General features: G+C 47.7%; 1 protein-coding gene across 1 annotated transcript in view; it reads right to left on the bottom strand.

Annotated features, from left to right (window-relative positions):
- Positions 1 to 3,635: 3,635 nt before the first annotated feature.
- The window catches only part of LOC118226134 (reversion-inducing cysteine-rich protein with Kazal motifs-like), a 45,454-nt gene continuing 33,191 nt past the window's right edge, over positions 3,636 to 15,898 (bottom strand). Inside the window, exons 15-21 of the mRNA XM_035415483.1 lie at positions 15,465 to 15,587; positions 14,829 to 15,000; positions 11,971 to 12,166; positions 8,761 to 8,971; positions 7,549 to 7,622; positions 6,552 to 6,707; positions 3,636 to 4,689 (exon numbers count right to left, since the gene is read on the bottom strand). Coding sequence (XP_035271374.1) covers positions 4,474 to 4,689; positions 6,552 to 6,707; positions 7,549 to 7,622; positions 8,761 to 8,971; positions 11,971 to 12,166; positions 14,829 to 15,000; positions 15,465 to 15,587 — 1,148 coding nt within the window. The 3' untranslated portion in view covers positions 3,636 to 4,473. The remainder of the gene's footprint in view (positions 4,690 to 6,551; positions 6,708 to 7,548; positions 7,623 to 8,760; positions 8,972 to 11,970; positions 12,167 to 14,828; positions 15,001 to 15,464; positions 15,588 to 15,898) is intronic.

Genomic DNA, 15,898 nt, shown 5'->3' with positions numbered 1-15,898 from the left:
CACTTTGCTTGTCCTTTGTACAAGAACTGTCCCTTACTTCCTCAACAAACCCTTTGACAGGTGCTAAAATAAGCTTGTGTACCATATTTTTTAAATATTTCATTTTGACATTAAACTCGCATCCTAGACTATTTTTATGGGGTCTTCAATTCTGGAGCACTTTGATTTCGGTGTTGTCACATCGGCTTTACCAGACTTTATCGGTACTGTATGGAACCAGGAGCAGATGATGAACTGCACTGCTGTCTAGACCGAGTTTTAAAGTATCACGTGTTGTTTGTGGCAACCTTGAGTCATTGGGAAAATCCAGACATGGAGAAACTGGAATGGAAGCCCATTATATGGAATCAACCGAATGCAGACACATGCCCACTGCACCTTAGTATCATGGCTATTATTAAATTTATATTTATGACACCATCAGTGGTAACAAACACTCACCATTCTATCAGGGACAGTCTACTTGAGGGTCATACATTAGCCCATTTAATAATCTACAGTGAATGCTCTAGGCAGTTGTACTCAGACTGAAAAGGTTTGCTGAGTCCTTGGGTGGATGGCAGAGAGAGTGGGTTGAGAATGCTTTTAAAGTGACTTAACGGGTTAACACATACAGTACAGACAGCTTAAGGGAATATGAAAGGTTGTGTGTGCATGTGTGTGTGTCTTGGGGCACATGATGGACGATTTTTTGACAGTTTTGAACATAAAGGTTAGTGCTAGAGGACTGTGAGGGAAGGGGAGTTAAATGAGAGCACTGCGTGGGGAATATGATGTCAGGGAAGAAAGGGGTGGTGTGGGGTAACATCACAAGTTGTGCCAGCAAGCTTTGACGGGGGAGGGGCACTGTATTAATGGGTGGGACGTCTGGAAAAAAATGAGGGGCATGCGGAGGAATACGACAGGAGGTGTCAGGGGGAGTGGTATAAAATTTTTTTGCTCCAGGTGTGTAGAGCAGCCAGGTGCTAGATTTCACTCAGGCAGCTGACAGGCCTAGATATTAATCTGTGTCCACACCTCAGCTTCCTCATTTGCTAATTAGAGGGGACACAGGGTGCACAGATGGCTTTGCGCAGAACTCTGAGTCTACCTGAACAGACAGCTGGTGAGTTCCTATGAAGACCAAAGGAGAATGTTGTCGTTGTGTCCCAAAGGTGCAACCACGCTCTTCCGGAGGCTCACAATAAGAATTATTACATAACTGACATTTTTGCAGACACGCTTATCCTGAGCAATTTATACAACATGCACATTTTTACATAGTATCCATTTATACAGCTGGATATATACTGAAGCAATTTAGGTTAATTACCTTGCACAAGGGTACAACAACGGTGTCCTACCTGGGCCAAACTTTAGGTTACAAGCCCAGTTCCCTATCCACTATACTACACTGCTGAATCAAACGAGAGTCTGAAAGTGACATTTAAGTGCTTGCACAACATAATATCTAGTTCACAGATTAGAGGCACTGTTATTGCTTGTAGTTCCTTTGTACCTGCTAAATTACTTATTCATTGCATCACCCATTGTATTGCTGTTCATTCTAATTTACTCTGAGGGTGACAGTGGCATAATTTCAACATTAAGAGAGGCTTGTAAACATGGCCATTCTGGGTTACCGGCAAGGCAGTCTTGAAAGGAATAAAAACAACGTAATGGAGCACTCAAGAGGACCCAAAGTGGTCTCCACGGGAACAATGGCAGAACAGTGGAACGCTGAAATGAGGCTACTTGAGTGGGGCCATCAGAAGTCTAAAATAAAATAATACCAGTGTGAATGACATTATGCAAAGCTTTTTTTTTTTTGCTTGTTTAGCTCAACAGACTGTGAAAACGGAAGGAAAGACTGGCATTGTTCCACAGTGCCAAACGTACTTCTAATGTATAATTGCTGTCTGTTTTTAAATGGTCTTTAAAAATCAGAGAACTGGAAAAGGTCAGAGGTGCCATTTGGTATTCTCAGTGCCGGGCAACAGGACTTTCACGTGTACTTTTGCTTTGAAGGATTAAGAATTCCTTTCTCTATCTGCTCTCTCAAATGGATTTCAGATTTTGTCAAACGGTGGGAGGCCTTATTCCTGAATATCCCGTATATGACTCTCATTTACCTACGGTAGAAGCAATCGCGTGCCAGAATCACGAGCCACAGGCAGCACACCGATTCATCTTTACAGTAACCGAGTCGGGCGGTCCCTTGGCCTGAATTGCGCGGCGCTCTGCGAAGAAGAGCGCTAGCCGAGTCTGCCCAGGCGTCTGTGAGCACGGCGCAGCGGACTGAGATACTCAGGTTTTTCTCATGGCCATTAATCACAGGGTGTAAGCACATGTGAACCTGGGCGTGTAAATCACAAACGGATCAAAAGGGAGCCGGCGAGGTTTAATCAGACACTGGACATTTGTCTTCGCCCCCTCCCCCCCCCCCCCCCCCCCCCCCCAGAGCGGACACTTGCACATGAGCGTCCCTGGAAGGGAAGTTCAAAAGCAGCTACACTCACTCTCCGCCCGTCCCCGAAGGCAGCTTTTAGAAAAGGCTGCATCACAGTTCAAAAGGGCTTCTGCAATTCGCATGTGCCTCACTTATTCAAATACTTGTGCCTCTGCTCCCACCTTCTGGTCAGAGGTTGTAATAGCCCACACAAAGGGGAAGGAGAAGTATGTTAGCCATGATTACCAAGTCAGAGTGATACACCCGTACTGTCAACCCAGATCCTGTGTACATACATAGTGCGAGCTGGGACTTACCTCCAGGAGAAATGTGCAATATTCGTTAAATATCAAATCAATCAGTCTGTTGCATGCAACTTGGCCAAGACATTATACAATGACATTTTTTAGCGATTGGTTATTTGCAACATTTGATTTGCATTACAGTACCATTTTCATATTTTACCTTTGATTTTCACATCCTTGGAGTAGGTGGATATAGGCCCTTATCTGGGTATTACAGGACCCATTTGTAACCTTTCAGTTCTGCCTCACAAAGCCTTCGTTTGTTCTCTCGGAAATGTGACTGACAAGCAATGTACCAGATTCGTTATTTTTTACTCTCAGCAGCTGAGTGCTTCCCTGCGCACTCGCTGTACTGTCCCCTCAGAGCTTACCGCGACTCGCGTGTGACTGAACAATCAATACGGCCGCGTAAAAGCTTTCCTGCCGCTACGCAGAAACCCGCCGGCCTTGGTCCTCCACCGTCGCAGTTTCCAAGCAGACGCTGAGACACACAACACAACAGAGCTCACTCTTTCAGATTCAGGTTTTATATTTAATAAAATACGCAATTTGAACACTGCCCAGAGTGAGACGAAATGGCGCAACAGACTCGTGTTTAGAGTTACCTTTAAGTGCCTATCTTTATATACGCTCTACACATTGGCAATATGATCACATTGACTTTTTTTAAAAACAACAAACCCCCCCCCCCATAGAACAAAGACAGTGGGATGAATAGAGAGGATAGAGCCCCCCCCCCCCCCCAGCCCCCTCCCGTGCCCCACCCCAGGACGCCTCCACAGGTGGGGGCGTGATACTACAAAGCTGCCCAGCACAGTAATACTGAATCATTGGAAATACTTCATGTGGCATAGAGAGCATAGGCACAGAGACGACACACAAGAGAGACAAGGTACAATACATTCTCGAGTAAAAACACTTCATAATTGTCATCATGCAGGAATAATAACATTTAGAATGGCACATGTGCATCCCGCCCCTTCCGAATTTCAAAATAAAACACCTCAGATTCTTATCAACATTATAAAATTATTGCATTACTTTATATATGAATTTTGTGTATATTTCAAGCAAGGCGTATTGTCATAATTACCCACACGGGGATAAAGCAATGATTGTCATTGTCATTAGCATGGCTATTGTTCTTCATTTCAGAAAAAAAATATTCATGATTATCTATACATTAGGAACAAAATGAATCCCTTATTTGTCTTTGAGCTGATAGATCATAATATTTTCGCCACCTTTTGGTGTTCCACTTTAATGTCATTGACACCCGACCTTTCTTATTTACATTAAGACGTGTACAACCTGGAGATGCGAATGAAAAATAATTGGGCCGTTGAGACTCGGACAAATATCACTGTTGGAGAGAGCATCTGTCTAATACAATATCCTTCCTCACAGAGACATTCGGCCATCTGGTCTCTACCCTGCTGTCAAAGTGCTACAATACTGCAGCTTTAAAAAAATCAAAATAAACGACACTTAACAGAACCGAGGGAAAACCTGTCAGCTCCCTTTCAACGCTAGAGCAGTTAAAAAGGTGATACGCTGATATTTCAGCAGCTCCTCCCTTTCTTTATTTGACCAGGCATCGACCCTGTTAGGCGCGATCATGATTGTCACGGCAACGGAGGGGAAAGCTTCCTGTCAGTCATGTCCAATAGCCGAACGGTTCAGTGGTCCGACGCAGGTCCCCGCGCGCTGGCGGTGAGCGACGAAATAAGAAGAGGCCGGCTACGCTCCCCCAGGGCCAAAGGCGGCCACCAGGAGGAGACAGAGGAGCAGGGAGAGGGAGAGGGAGGCCGCGGCGGGACGTCCCGTGGAGCTGAGGGTGGAGATCTTCACCTCCGAGGTGAGGAAGGCGGAGAGAGGAACGTGCGACACCAGCGTGGGGCTGCCGTAGTTGATCAGGGAGTCGATCTTCTCCGCCTCCTTGCTGCAGGCTTCGATCTGGAGGAGGAAACGGGAGCACGGGGAGGGGGAGGGGGAAGGGGGACCCGGTAACCAAGGCAACAGAGGGAGAGGTGTGTGTCAGAGAGGGCATGGTAATACTGTGCGGGATGACCTGGCATGGTCACATGGTCACCCACCAGATAACCTGAAATGGCACGCATACACAGTATCACCATCAGTGTTCTCTCTTCTCTAACAGAGTTTATATGGCTCCAAGAGGTCACCCTTTCAGGGTAAAGTTTGTCTAGCAGAGGTGATTTAACACTGAACACAGAAGTGTGTGCTGTCACAGGATGTTACGACAACAGTGGGGACACTTCAACTGTCTAAAGAAACACTTCAGCAAGTACTCATTCCCCCAAGGTTTGGAGGAGGGGTCGGGAATGTCCTCTTGGTTCTGAACGTTAGCCAGAGCTCACCCCGTGTGTGCGAGCGGATCATTTACAGGCATCGCTAGAACCCTGTCAGGACCTCAACCCAGGGCCACCTCACCCATGCTCCCCACGTACCAGCACACCACTTATGACAGCGCGTTTGCTCACCACCTCTGATTCTAATTCAGTCAGATGTGCATGTTTGACGGCGAGCGCGGTCTCGTAGGCTGGGCATGTCCGCGTGCGTCGATGACTAATTTAAAGACGTGGCGCTGGCTCCAAAGTGAAACCCTGAGCCCAGACTGCCCCCTGGATATCTATGGGAATGTCACACTAATGGGCTTTTATTAACAGACTCTATAAGCCACTACTCCAGTGAACATGAGAACAGTCAGACTGCAGTGGGAACAGTACTGCGTTTGAAGTGAAGAAGAGAAAGTGCCGCTGTTCCCACAGTGGAAAAGTGTAAATGCCCATATACCTGCAGTGGAACAGTGTAAATGCTGATATACCTGCAGTGGAGCAGTGTAAATGCTGATATATCTGCAGTGGAACAGTGTAAATGCTGATATACCTGCAGTGGAGCAGTGTAAATGCCGATATATCTGCAGTGGAGCAGTGTAAATGCCCATATACCTGCAGTGGAGCAGTGTAAATGCTGATATACCTGCAGTGGAACAGTGTAAATGCTGATATACCTGCAGTGGAGCAGTGTAAATGCTGACATACCTGCAGTGGAACAGTGTAAATGCCCATATACCTCCAGTGGAACAGTGTAAATGCCCATATACCTGCAGTGGAACAGTGTAAATGCTGATATACCTGCAGTGGAACAGTGTAAATGCTGATATACCTGCAGTGGAGCAGTGTAAATGCCCATATACCTGCAGTGGAGCAGTGTAAATGCTGATATATCTGCAGTGGAACAGTGTAAATGCCCATATACCTGCAGTGGAGCAGTGTAAATGCTGATATATCTGCAGTGGAACAGTGTAAATGCTGATATACCTGCAGTGGAGCAGTGTAAATGCTGATATATCTGCAGTGGAACAGTGTAAATGCTGATATATCTGCAGTGGAACAGTGTAAATGCTGATATACCTGCAGTGGAACAGTGTAAATGCTGATATACCTGCAGTGGAACAGTGTAAATGCTGATATACCTGCAGTGGAGCAGTGTAAATGCTGATATACCTGCAGTGGAACAGTGTAAATGCTGATATACCTGCAGTGGAACAGTGTAAATGCTGATATACCTGCAGTGGAACAGTGTAAATGCTGATATACCTGCAGTGGAACAGTGTAAATGCTGATATACCTGCAGTGGAACAGTGTAAATGCTGATATACCTGCAGTGGAACAGTGTAAATGCTGATATATCTGCAGTGGAGCAGTGTAAATGCTGATATATCTGCAGTGGATCAGTGTAAATGCTGATATATCTGCAGTGGATCAGTGTACATGCTGATAAATGCTGTACAGTACCTGTAGGGGTGTGGGCTGCTGGTCCACAGGCACAATGAGAACAACTATCTCTGAGTCGATGCTCAGGTAGCCAAAGATGTCACACTGGGGCACGGAGATGTGCAGGCGTAGGATCCGCAGGATGTCATGAACCGTCACCGGCTGATTCTGGTTCAGCTGCAGAATGCACAAGGTCAACTCCCATAAGAACAGCACCGCACGTCCGTTCTGAATCAGCCCCAACCTCAGACCAACATCAGCACTCTAAACACACTCTGCATCAGCTCCTTCTTTAACAGCGACTTCCTGGACTTAGTACACATATTGCCGAGACTTCGAGTGGTGAGTTTGTGTTTACTGCTGGATTGGTACAGGGATTAGTGTAAGAATTATTGTACTGTTTCTGGCTTTATTGTTAATCCTCTTTAGATGTGATGCTATCAGCAGAAAGCCATGATTGAATACACACCCTAGGCCAGTATTTTGCCCATTTAGTTTAGTCTTATGCACACCGCTAGTCAATTACTCCTGGCAGGAATGCATTCACCTTGCCACAGAATCTGTCTCTGTACATCAATGAGACAGTTAACTGAATACCCTCTTGTGGCCATTTGGTATAATTGCAACTAATTAAAAAAGACTAAAGACCGACTGCTTTCACTGAACATAAAATATGACTCATTTCTGTGGAGAAGCAACCAAAATAAACATAAGGCTGCTAATTTATCATGTCATTCCCAAGACTAAGGACATAAAAATGAAAGAACTGTGGGGCACAGAAGAGCATCAAACCTCTCAATAACAGAGGCTAAGTGAATACAATAGTGTAAAAACTGCAATTGATTCTAACCTCGCCGTGTCAGAACAATATATTTCCAAACCAAAAACCCACTCCTGCCCCACCCCCACCCCCCAAAAAAAATATATTTAACAAAAAGAAACCCACTACTATACCCACCCACAGCAACGTAAACAGAGAGAGAGAGAGAGAGAGAGAGAGAGAGAGAGAGACATTTACCCTGGCAAATACTTTCATCTGTTCTTTGTTCCAGAGTATCTGCAGCATTCCCGCACACAGTGGACAGCAGGCACCTACAGGCACAGAACACTGTCAGTGTCGACACAATCACCCATTTGTCATGCAAACCCTTTCAAATTTAACCTACACATCCATCAGTGGCAGTTAACACATTATTTCCGTGGAGCAATATCATACATTCAATTCAGCAGTGTTTTGGAACACATTTCCAATGCATGCACCTGTGAACAGGGCTTCAGGCAGTGCAGAACGATCACATCAGGCCAAAGTGTTCAGGTACTTTACTGCACTGCAGGGTAAAATGGCTCTGCTGCACTGAAATGACCCTGCGTAAACAGGCTGGTTTATAGCTCCACCTGGTGGCTGTGAGCTGTCATCGGCAATCATATTGCACTTGCATCTGTTCACCTGCAGCTTGTGTTGGAATTTAATTTAAAGTGATTATAAATGGCTTGTCACTAGAATGCATTGCTGAACTTTAGAAAGAAATATCAGTTCAAACATGCTCTAGACTGTGCGATAGCCAGCCTCTGCAGATAGGAAAGGCACCAAACAGTGGCAAGTTAAAAAAGTCCACACAAAACATTTTTCTTATTAGCTTTTAGTAGATTTGGGTTACTTTTATGCATCTTTTTGTTTAAATCGGCTTGTATTTCTGATCCTTTTAGGCATATTTCAACTTTTTCTTTACTAGTATCATCCTAGTGTCTCATCTACAGTTTCAATTTGGGCTAAAAATAACTTGAATGAAAGGTGCTATATAAATATATTCTTGCATCATTACTAGTACACACCAGTTATCTGCTCTCTTGCAGTGAGTATTATGCAGTATACTGATGGGATGTCCAATGTCCACATTTAAAAGTCAGTGTGTGGGTGTTAATAGGCTCAGCAGATCGTCCTGTCCTCCCTGTCTGTGTGGAATGGCAGGGTTATGAGAGGGCAGGAGGGGGTCTGACGAGCGGTGGGGGGAGAGTCAGGCTGAATGAACCCCATAAGGAGAAGGGCTACTAAGGGCTACTAATCCATCACCGCATAGCCGGTATGAACATATCAATAGACTTTCCTCTCCGTAGCTAAAATAAAACTCCGTAATTCAAGTAAGAAAGTCTCAGAGTCGCATACTCAGCCCCTCCCGTTTTGCGGAGGGTGATCGGGGTGGGCGGAGTTCTGAGCGGCAGCCCCACCCACCTGGCGGAGTGACGGGGCTGCAGCCCTTTACGGAGAGGGGAGGGCAGTGAACGGCGTTGCAGCCAGAGTCGGAGGCGTACTCAGACACCGCCCCGACCGCGTGACAGCGCCCGGCGTAGTCCACGGCAACCCGGTCCGAGTAGGCCTCGCACACCGTGTCGTACGTCTCCCCGTTGTGACCACACACGGGCTTGGGTCTCCTGCAGGCATCCTGCCACACACGCACACACACGCACGCGCGCACACACGCACACAAACACACACACGTATCAAGAGAAAGAAATAGTACAGAGGTGTAACGAGCTCATCAGCAAGGCAAACTCCTGACCCGCGCGGTTCACCCCTTAAACTACCACTCGTGCTCTCTGTCTGAAGAGTTCCCCAAACGAAGGCGATCGCTTGCTTCAGCACGCCTGGCTTGGCTTGATTGCGAGGCCCTTCACCCGTTAACCTGACGCCCTCTTAAGAGCGCTTCTTTTTTTTTTAAACGGGCGATCGCCAGTAAGTGGCCCGCCGAAAACCTGGCCACTTCCTATTAGCGCCTCTCGAAAAGGAGTGGAGAGGAGCTCCGTCAGAGGAGCTGAACCGCGAGGAAACAGCATCCCAGGGCTCTTAAACGCTAACAGCCGCTCCAAACGCACGCACTCCAAAAGGGAGAGGGAACACTTCAGTGGGCCCAAAAGAAAATCAATTACCAAATCCAGCTTAATGAGACTTAGACTGCAGTCCTCTGGAATTTGTGTACAGTACATTCATAATATACACACAGGGAGAGGGAGGGCGGTTTGTGTGTGTGTGTGTGTGTGGAGTGGGGGGGGGGGTGGTACATACGCACTTGCTTCATTAGGAAATGCATGAACCCCTCCAAGCACCACCCAAATCCCCAGAAGAAGAGGCCATTTCAGACAGCTACAGTTCAGCATTTATGACCACCATCTCTATTGCCACACACAGTAGGATGTGTGTGTGTGTGTGTGTGTGTGTGTGCACAATCAAGGTGTGTGAGAGGGAATACACAGGGAACACATACAGGGCTGGAGAACTGTCTGTTTGTCCATTTATCAGAGCACGGACAGAGCGAGAGCTATCACCATGGAGACAGGAGGAGGAAAAGAGTAAAGAGAGGAGTGAGAGCTGAGTGTGACAAATAGACAGAGAGAGAGGGAGGGGCATTTACCTTGGTAAATACGAGCAACAGAAAGAGACAGCTTACAGGAAAAAAGACGGGAAAACTGGTACAGAGCAAAGGGCTCAGAGACAGGCAGCTGCGTGCAAATCGCTGTGCCTGGATAATCTCCAGCTAAAATGCACCGAGCGTTAGCTTTGAGTGGCGCTACCACGGTGGAAGTGTTGCTTTCTTGTGAGGCTATCACAGGCCTGTCACTGTGATGTTTAAGAGTCTCTGTGAATCGCATGGAGGGGTTCATCACCACTGGACCGCACTCAAAGCCTTTTTCTACAAAGTCATACAGTCAGTGAATGCTAACTCGACATGACGTCTACTCTCCTGACATGCAGATCTATGAAGGCATGGAGGAGGATGGAGACTCGGGTACATTCATATGTACACACAAATCCGTACAGAAACACATGCACACACACACGCAACCACACACATGCACACAAGCATCCACACATGCACACTCGCACACACACATATGCACGCATGCACATACACACACGCATACACACACATGCACACAGGCGCACACAACACACACATTCACACACACAAACACACACACACCTACACACACACACACGCGCACACACACACACACTCACACACACTGCTGTTGAGCAGGATAGTCAATGTGGTATACTGTGCAGTAAAAATCCAGCTGAATAAATGGATAAAATATAAAAATGTGAGCTGTTTTCATGAGCATCTCATAAACAAATAAATCATTCATAAAAACAGCAAAAACCACCTCCTCACTCGTTAAACCGCTTATTTAGAAAAGAAAATGATATAACTGTCAGTTTTCCTTCAGAGATTCCTTACTTTATCAGGGTCTTTTTTGTGACTAGAGTAATATTTTATCTCATAACGATACCCACATCCTAAGGTTATGAAATTGCTTCCCAAAGCCTGTCAAAAGTCTGTCTTCATTTAAACTGCTGTAGAAAATGAATACACACAAGCAGAGCAAGCAGAAGCAGGTAATTCAATTTGCCGAGAAGAGATGAGGTGGAAGAAGGGGAAACTGTGTGACTGACGGTGTGGAGTAGAGATGTTGTTTCTGGCAACTTCTCCAAGGTGGAGGGGAGCGTTCTGAGTAAAATCCCAAGACTTCCTCACGTATCTTACAATAACCAATAACCACTAATACATCCATGTTATATCACTGCAGCCTTATGAGATCCAGATCCTTCCATTAGTGATTATGCACTGCCGTATAGGTGTGCTTGTGTGTGCATGTGTGTGTGTGTGTATTAGTAATCATTCTGTGCATTCTGTGTGTGTATGTATTTCAGCTGTCTGTGTCTATGTGCATGTGTGTGTGCTGGGAAACGTATGGGTTGGCTGACAGTGATGTGTGTTTCTCTACTGTTCTGACAGCTGAATGAAATATGCATAGACGCACACTCAGAGAGAACGTTTCCCCCTCCCCTCCCCTCCATTTCGACATCAACAAGTACACTCATGTGCAACAACCCGTTTGTATGAGTCCAACACTGCAAGCAGCCAATCTCTGAGTGCCCCTCTGCCACAGCTTCTACAAATGAGAGCTTTAGCAAAGGGCTGATCTGCCAAATGAAATCTTCTCAAGTCCCTTCACTGCCGCGCTTCCCGCTCTTACACACACACACACACACACACGCACACACAAGCGCACTTCATTTCAAACGTCTATATATCGGAAAGCAATTCTGCATGGCTCCTTGTCAACAGCAGTGACCTAGATTTGCACTCCCCACGGTACGCAGCACGCATCGTCACGGTGCCCCTTTGCATATAGATTAGCGTTAGCACAGATTAAGTTTTCAGCCGCACAGCTCAGCTGTAGCACATTTCCGTGCCCCAATGTGAGCTGAATGCATGACATCAAACCAACAGCGTTTCACGTCAAGCGTATATCACTGATTACTGTCGCTTTAGAGCACATGCTGACAGCAGTCCAAAAGTGGGGATGCGAGGACTGACGGGTAAATTGGGTGAGCTGGTGCAGGTCCACGTGGAGAACAGCGCCCCCTGGCGGCCCCTACCTGGCAGTGTCCCGTGTAGGACAGGGTTTTCCCTCTTTGGTAGAGCAGGCAGAGGCTGGAGTGCTCGATGTTGGCCGTGTCGCACGCCGGGTCCAGCTGGGTCTTGTCGCAGACGAGCGCCCGCCCCACGCACTCGTGCTGCATGCAGGGGAAGTCGCTGGTGTCGCTAAGACACACGCGCCGGTTTGGTATGCATCTGCAAGGACAGCGACGGCAGGCCTTAGACACGGACGGGCCCCCACTTTGCAGGCAAGGGAAGGGAATCTACACAACACCAATGAGAGAGTTCAACACACACACGCAGACACACGCACACACAATCCTCCCTCACCCCACACACACACGCAGACACACGCACACACACTCACCCACACAAACACGTACACACAGGCACGCACAACCCTCCCTCACCCCACACACACACACATGCACAGACACACACACACAAATACTCACCCACACACACACAAGCACACATGCGCAAAAGCACACACACACACACACACAAAACCCACACACACACAAACACACACACACAGGCATGCACAAACACACACACACAAACACACACACACATGCACAGACACTCACACACACAAAAACTCACCCACACACACACACACACACACACACAGGCACACATGCGCAAAAGCACACACACACACACAAACACAAACACACAAAGAAGGATGTTTGCTGTAATAACGTATTGTTGGGCTTCCTTTTCTGTGATTAAACTCCATTCCAGTGCAAAACAGTTTCAAGGTGTTTTGCTTAAAGAGGCATTATCACAGCACCTGTTAGATTCTTCGGCACCAAAACTTATAATTAATTTCTTTGTTAAGAAAACTTCAAGGACATATGGTAAAAAAGTAAAAACATGTTTATCATCAACAACTCCATTCGTTTGTTCGGAATCCTCAGTGGAAACTGAGGTCTACAGCTGTGCTGTAAAAACAAACGCCGTGCGAATCCCACCTGCATCCCAGCCCCAGTGAAATAACCCTTTCTGGAAAACGTCATGGAAACAAACTCCTAAATTACTCCCACCTTTTTATTGCCTTCGGGAAATACCCAGAAAAGTGCACACTTGCATCAGCTTTTTTAACAGCGCCCAACTGCCATGTGCAGCACACAACTGCAATTACAAAGCTTGTAAAGCAACATTTCATACAGTATATTATAGCCATGGCTGCTGCATGGTGATTTCACACCAGAATCATGCCAACAATTTCAGCGTCAGGGGGGTGTAGAGGAGCGTGGGTGGTATGAAGGAAGTCACAGAAGGACGCCTCCCCTGATAGGGTTAAAATCGATAAGCAACACGGTACCAAAACTGCAGTGTAGAAAACAACCTTGGCTAGAGTGAGAATGCTACAAACCCAGAAAAAAAATCACCAGTTAGTCTGGAGGGCATTTTAACTGTGAACTTGTGTGTGTGTGTGTGTGTGTGTGTGTTTGTGTTGGGGGGTGGGTAATTCAATCAAAGCACAAAATACTTCATCCCTAACTTTTCAATGATGAGTTCAACTCACAGGGAAAAGTTTTTGAGTTTTGCTCATCAATGATGGATCAAAGTCAGCCTGGACTCCCCTCTCTCACACCTACCCAGCTGGGGTTCCACTCCCTAGCAACCGGCCTGTCTCTCTGCCTCTGGGCCCTGGTCGAGGCTTCATAAAAACACCAATGTGGTGCTGAGCAGAGAAATACACTGTTTTATGAGCTTGTTTATGACGTAACAGAATATTGGTTTAAAAACAAACCCACAGGTATTCTGGCACACGCTACAGGGGAGGCAATGAAACGTGTTTCACGCCGTGCGGCATAAAAAACTCTGCCAAAAGAGCTCATACTTCGGTGGGCTGGCAAACCGAAAGAAAGAAGTGCGGCTCCATCATTGCTACACTCAAAATTCACAACGGCTGCACCGAAGGGTTTTATGAATTTAGGTTGATTTTGGGGATTCGGTTTTTTGAGCCGGCCCGAATCAGCGGTCCTGCGCTCGTATCTGAAGCGCCGTGTCACGTCAAAGTCTTTGCGAACAGGTACCCGCAACCCCCAGGCCTGGCAGGCAACATTAAGAGAGGAATGATATGATGAATATGCGGCGAGAAGTCAGCGCACGCTACAAACAGGGAGTAGCAGCAGCCCTGCGCGGCTCGGACGCAGCCTGGACCGCGTTAGCGCTGCACGTCCGGCCATACGCCTGCGCGCTCGCTGAGGGTGAGGAAACGAAGCCCCCCCCCCCCCCGCGCGGCAGGCCGGTTACGTAGCGGCGCTCGACAGGGACGCTCTTCAGAGGCGCGCTGCGCTCAGGAGGCCCGAGGAACGCGGCGCGTCACGGAGGAATCCGGCGGAAGGTTAGAATAACACGCCCCCGCGCTCTTACGGAGGTCTAATTACCGCGAGCCGATCCAAAAGAGCGTGGCCGCGACACACCTGAACAAACACAGCCGGCACAGCTGCACCCGGTTTGCCCGGGGGGGGCGGGGGGGGGGCCGGGGGGGTTTGGGGGGGATTTGGGGGTGTAAAAATGGGATTAGCCTGACACTGAAACCCAGTGATGTAATGAGGCCTGGAGTTGACTCAAGTACGCAGGCTGAGCACTACCCCCCTACAGGGCAGTCATCTTCATTCCTGGTCTGCTGGGTTTTTTTTAGCTGCTTGGCACTTAAAGTAAAGCATCAATTTCTTGGGTCTGAATTGGTTGCAGATATTAAGACGAAAACAAAAGCCAGCAGTCCCTGTGGCCTGCCAGGACCAGCAAGGACGATCACTGCTGTAGGGCACACGCATGCACACAGAGTGGCTGCCTGGGGGGGGGGGGTGGGTACATCGGGCCCCTCGTGACCTCTCACCTTTGACTCTTTTGGCAGGGGTTCGGGGAGCAGGGGTCACTGTTACGGCAGGAGCCGAACTCAAACTGATTGTCCTGGAGCCCCACGCAGCGCGCCACGCAGGCGCTGGGGTACGTGCGCCCGTTCTGGGCACACACTGGCACAAACTGGTCCGGACAGCTGCACGGCAGGCCTGCAGAGACACGGGTCAAAGGTCACCAGGTCAGCGGCAAGCGCCAAACACCCACTAAAAAAGGCTAATGTTTCCTATGTGCATTTTCAGATGTGAAGCATCTCATGGACCTGGCTTGTAATTCACACGCACTCCCACTCGTGTTCATCAGGCCGAGAATTATCCACAAGGGGGAGCTATTAGCACTCATGATCTCATCAATGACACCGTGGGTCCTTATTCACAATTAAATTTTTAACTAGGCATCACAATGAATTGATAGCTAGGGACAATAAAGATTTACCTGTTGACTGATCGATTGATTGATAGATAAACAGAGACAAGAAATTCTAACATCACTCAGAAAAAAAAGACCCGCTAGCGGGTAACACAACCCGCCATGCACGCGCAACGCTACGCAACGCCGCGACCAAGGGATCTGAGGGACGGGCATGCGCAGACTGTTCGGGTGGAGACGCCCCCACCTGTGAAGAGCCTGCGGTCCTCCTCGGAGCTGTCCATGCTCAAACACTCGCGGGTGGAGCACACGGTTTCCCCCGCGAAGCACGAGCAGGGGTTGCAGTCCACCTTGAAGGACGTCCCGTGATCTGTGGCCAACGGCAAACATCACACGTCCGCGTCAGCGGCACGCCCAACCCTGACACAGCCAGCTCACCGGACTCAACGCCACCACGAAACTTCACCTGCATTCACCCTGCATTACCCATTTCCCCCACTGTTTACCTAATGTTTCCACTGAATCAAAGTGTGTACTCCATGGTATACAGCTACGTACCTAAATATTAAATAAAGAACAAATAAGGAAATGTTAATCTTAAAGAATGTAGCTAAATAAAGTGAAGCACTAGTCTCACCATCAAACTACCTTTCTGGTTCTCCAGTATTCAAGATCACAACT

Source organism: Anguilla anguilla, chromosome 4 (genome assembly GCF_013347855.1).
Source record: "Anguilla anguilla isolate fAngAng1 chromosome 4, fAngAng1.pri, whole genome shotgun sequence".
In the NCBI taxonomy this organism is placed as follows: domain Eukaryota; kingdom Metazoa; phylum Chordata; class Actinopteri; order Anguilliformes; family Anguillidae; genus Anguilla; species Anguilla anguilla.
The sequence above is the reverse complement of the archived record's forward strand: the minus strand, read 5'-3'. Positions and strand labels throughout refer to the sequence as shown.